The sequence below is a fragment of the Mus pahari genome, chromosome 6, assembly GCF_900095145.1.
Source record: "Mus pahari chromosome 6, PAHARI_EIJ_v1.1, whole genome shotgun sequence".
Taxonomy (NCBI): Eukaryota; Metazoa; Chordata; class Mammalia; order Rodentia; family Muridae; genus Mus; species Mus pahari.
Window position 1 is genome coordinate 92449435 of NC_034595.1, and position 4819 is coordinate 92454253.

General features: G+C 44.6%; 1 protein-coding gene across 1 annotated transcript in view; it reads right to left on the reverse strand.

Moving 5' to 3' along the window:
- Spen (spen family transcriptional repressor) overlaps window positions 1-4819 on the reverse strand; it is a 66943-nt gene that overhangs the window by 48098 nt on the left and 14026 nt on the right. The window contains exon 2 of the mRNA XM_021201313.2: window positions 2775-3095. Within this exon, the coding sequence (XP_021056972.1) occupies window positions 2775-3095 (321 nt within the window). The remainder of the gene's footprint in view (window positions 1-2774; window positions 3096-4819) is intronic.

A 4819-nucleotide genomic window follows, 5' to 3' on the forward strand; every position in this document is an offset into this window, starting at 1 on the left:
GGGGGGGGGGAGGAAGGAAGGAAGGAAGGAAGGAAGGAAGGAAGGAAGGAAGGAAGGAAGGAAGGACAGACAGACCCTACTCTTAAGAAACTCTAAGTGGTCTATTCTGAGGGCACAGACCACTGGAACGTCTCTGCAATCTCAACTTCTATCAATAATATTCTATCAAAGAAATAAAGAATCATGGGCTGATGAGATGGCTCAGCAGTTAAGAGCATCGACTGTTCTTCTGAAGGTCCTGAGTTCAAATCCCAGCAACCACATGGTGGCTCACAACCATCTGTAATGGGATCTGTTGCCCTCTTCTGGAGTGTCTGAAGACAGCTACAGTGTACTTACATATAATAAAAAAAATAAGAAAGAAAGAAAGAAAGAAAGAAAGAAAGAAAGAAAGAAAGAAAGAAAGAAAGAAAGAAAGAAAGAAAGAGAAATAAAGAATCATGAAAGATAAAGAATTACAATCTCTCCAACAAGGCTAGATTCCAAGTTCTGTGACAGCTAAGATCATCTTCTCAGTCCACCCCTAGGCTTCCAGCATCTGCATCAGAACTCATTTTCATCTTCCAGTTCGCTCAGTACTAACTCTACTGGCCCAGGCTGCGTGCATGCGTATGTCTGTGCATGCATGTACATCTGCGCATATCCAAGACCATATGGAGGACAAACTGGGTGTCTTCCTTGATCATTTTAAACCTCATTTTTTTATTCACACTTTCTAAGATCTGGGATAGATTAGGCTGTATAGATTAGGCTGGCCTCAAACTCAGAGACATTCACCTGCCTCTGCCTCCAGTGCCGGGATTAAAGGTGTATGTAGATCACTACACCCAACATAGACTTTATTTTTGAAGGTTTCTCACTTAACCTGGTGCCAACCAACTGAGGTAGGCAACTGGCAAATAAACCTCAGAGGTGCCCTGTCTCAGCTCCTGAGGGTGACAGTGAGGGTGACAGTGCCAATCACTGTGCCAGGCATTTCCTGGGGACTGGGACCTGAGCTCAGTCTCTGTGGTGGCCTGGAAAGCATCTCATGGGGGAGCTATCTCCTCAGACGCGCAGTCAGCTACCTTGGCTTCTGCTGCTGCTATCATGGGAAAACTTCTAGGCTGGTTAAGAGTGTGTGTGTAAGTAATATATTTCCTTCTTAAGTGTATTAAATGACATTATTTTCCTTTTTCATTAACTGTAATTCCAAAATTTGACTATTTCAATGTCTAACAAGAAGGTTCCTTTGATATGTACAAGAAAACGTTTGTTTCTGCACACTACCAAGTGTTAATTGGTGAAGCCATAATTAATGATATAACAGAAGCAATAAGCAGCATTTCTAGGCAGTTACTGCTACAGCTGGTATTTCACAACTATGTGCAGTTCTTATCCATTAGGGAAACACAGAGGCAGGCACGGGAGGAGCAGAGCTGAAATCTAACTGCTAGTCTCGGATTCATTTATTAGTACTAAATGCATCTAGAGTTAGTGGGGAGGAGAAAGTATGACTTGGGTTAGAAGAGGGGCTAATATACACAGGTCAGGACATACCAACCTTTTCCAACTGTGGAAACACGACCTATAATCCCAATTAAATCTAGGGAGAGAACTGTGACCATAACTTCCCCCATTTTGGCCCCTCTTACAGGGGTAATCCACCTTCTCAGTGGGCAAGGGTGTCAAATGATATTTAGATGAACCACAAGGAAAAGATCTTAGTGACCAGACAAAGAATTCCACAGGAAGCAAGGAGTCCCAAACAAACTGTAACTCTTAAACCCCCAGACTTCTTTCTTGAGATAGTAGACAATTATAAATTGATCCACATTCATAAAAATCTGCATCTCTAAAGAGGAGCCAGGCAGATGGAAACGAGGAAAATTTCTCTATAATTCCAACCAATGAGGAACAAAGTTGCTGGGAACTGTTCACTGTATAGACATCCAGCCCAGACAGTCTGACTGCTGTATCCACAACTGGTCGGTCGTACAGTCCAAAGCTAAAGTTCCCTCAGCAGGGCGGTCACCTGCTTGAGAAGCAACAGTAATCCTTTTCCCCTCGGCTACTGGAGTCTTGAGCTCATAGCATCCCATACATCCCAGCAGTTAGAAGCGGCTATATCCAGCATTTATAAATGTCCATTGCCTCAGTTTCCCCAATTCCATCAAGTGTAATTCCACGGAAAGTGAGTAGATCCAAAATGGGAATCGAGGGTAGCCTGCGTTCCTCCTCACCCACGCACACATTTCCACTCCACGCTGGCATATCGTTTGTAGCATCCAAGTGAGGGAATCAATGATCTGCGAGATACTCTGTGACAATCCAATCTGTTTGTAGACGTCACATACTGAAAACCGAGAGGTGCTTATCAGCTTCTACAAGCTTTGTAGGCTCTGAGACTCCGGATATATTCCAAATAGCCCGAAGACAAAACCGGCAGCCAAATAGCTCCATCTGGTAGTAAGGATATATCCAAGGAAGGCCTTGATAATATCCAAAAGGAGGACACGTCCTTCTAGAAGCCAGGTAACCCCAAAACTGAAGCTCTACAGGCACTCTTCTGTCATGTGATCTCCCATTAGATATCCAATCTGCTGTAGGAAATATCCTCTACGATTCAGTGAGGTAGCAGCCACTGGGATAGAAATAACTTCCGTTTCCAACCCAAAACAGGAAACATTGAAAATGCCCAAAACTTTAAATCCATCTGGGGCCCCTAAATACGAGTTTCTGTTTCTCACCACATCAAATACAAAATACCTGCCTACCGAAACCTTGGAACTTACCCATCGAGTCTCCGCTCATAGCGTCCTTCTCGTGCATGAAGTGATGGTGGGGGACCATAAGCAGGCCCTCCACCACTTCCTCTGAACCCAGAAACCTCTCTACTACGAGACGCTATGGAAATTGTCTCGTCCAGTCCCCGGGCAGCACTCGGAATAGTTCCTGGCTCATTATAATCCGTGCGGAGGTCTCGGTCTCCCATTTTGTTGACGGAGTTGTGAGCTTTCTGTGCACTTTTGATGTCCACAAAATCCACAAAGGCAGCCACTCCTCCTTCAGAACCCCGCTTGGGGAGAATCTTGACACTTTCCACGCGGCCATATCTGGGGGGCGGGGGGAAGAAGTAAAGTTATTTATATCGATAATTTTCCAAAGAGTAATTAATAATTTTACAAAATGTGTTCTTTTAGGATAATTTATACACACACACACACACACACACACACACACACACACACGATACGACCTACAAAGCTTTCTGTTGGAGTACCTGCTTCTATATGCTTATTGTGTGGAGAAGCAGAGACCCAAGTCAAGTTTCTCGCTCTACCTCCTTGCATCTGAGGTAGGGGATCTCACTGAACTTGATCTGGCGAGCTGTGATCCCAGCAATGAGATTACAGGAGAGTGGCTAGCTCTGGTGAGGAGGCCAGGACTGAACACATTCAGGTCTTCATGTTTGAACGGTAAGCATTTTACAAAACTAAGTTATCTCCCTGGTCCCCAAAATGGCTATTTGAATAACTCTCATTTAAAACACACATACACTACCTCACAGATTGTTAAAGCTCATTTGTATATGCTCTGAAACAATCATTATTACTCTCATTTGTATTTCCTGAAACTATCCTTACCCTGTCAAGAACACTTAGCTAGAATGAATTCCTCAAAAGTTCTCAGTAATCCTTGCATTATAAGAAAGATTATTAAACCTAAAATAGAATCAAAATGGTTTTAAAACACTGAAGTGAGACGTGGTGGCTCATGACGGCGGTTCCAACACTCAGGGGACAGTCAGGAAGAGAGAGAGCTAAGAGGACAGACTGGCTTCATGGCAGGTTCTAGAACTCATGAGATAGTCTGTACTTCACCATGACAGTTTTCTCCTTATTCAGTTTTATATTCGTGCAGGCACACACGCTACAGTGGGCAGGTGATGGTCAGAGTTGGTTTTCCTCTGTGCACGGTGTGCGTTCTGAGGATAAACTCAGACTCAGGCCTGCACGGGGGCGCACTATTACCCTTTACCCACTCAGCCATCTCACCAGCCCAATAACTGGACTTCCTGTGCTTCCTTTTGGGGGTGGGGGAAAGGCTTGTAACACTCCTGCCTATGCAGGATCTGAGGGCTGGACTCCCGGGCACTCACTGCCACCATAAATGTCTGCACAGCGCTGGGAATGGAACCAGCCTTTCGTGTGCTTTTCACAGGGATGTCAGAGAGGCAGGCACAGCATCAATGTGCTGACAATCGACAACTGTGGTTTCACCTCCCCCCAAAAGGCTAACATTACCAGAAAGCAGATCTCTTCCAGTCCTAGGATGATTTAAGTTACTGCTTCTTAAAAATGAAACACAGTATTAAAGTCTGCCTTGTCAGAAAACTCTTGTATAGGTGAACAAACTATTTGTAGCAACTGGTTGACAAGGACCAGTAAGATGGCTGGCAGGTGAAGCTGGCCCAGGCTGGGGACACGCCTGAATTCAACCCAAGAACCACAGGACACAAGTAGAAAACAGACTCCAGAAGGCTGTCCTCCATCATGGTGTACAAGTGCACACTTGACCAATCTCACACACAGAGAGACAGACAGACAGAGACAGACAGACACCAGTAAGCTGAGGGAACAGTTTGGGTCTTTTGTAATTTAGGGGAAAGTTTAATAGAAATTTAAATGGTTCTTCCCATACAAACAAAATACCTTTTAAATATGTGACAAGAGACTTGAGTCTATAATCCCAGAACTCGGGAGGCAGAGGCAGGCGGATTTCTGAGTTCGAGGCCAGCCTGGTCTACAGAGTGAGTCCAAGGACAGCCAGGGCTATA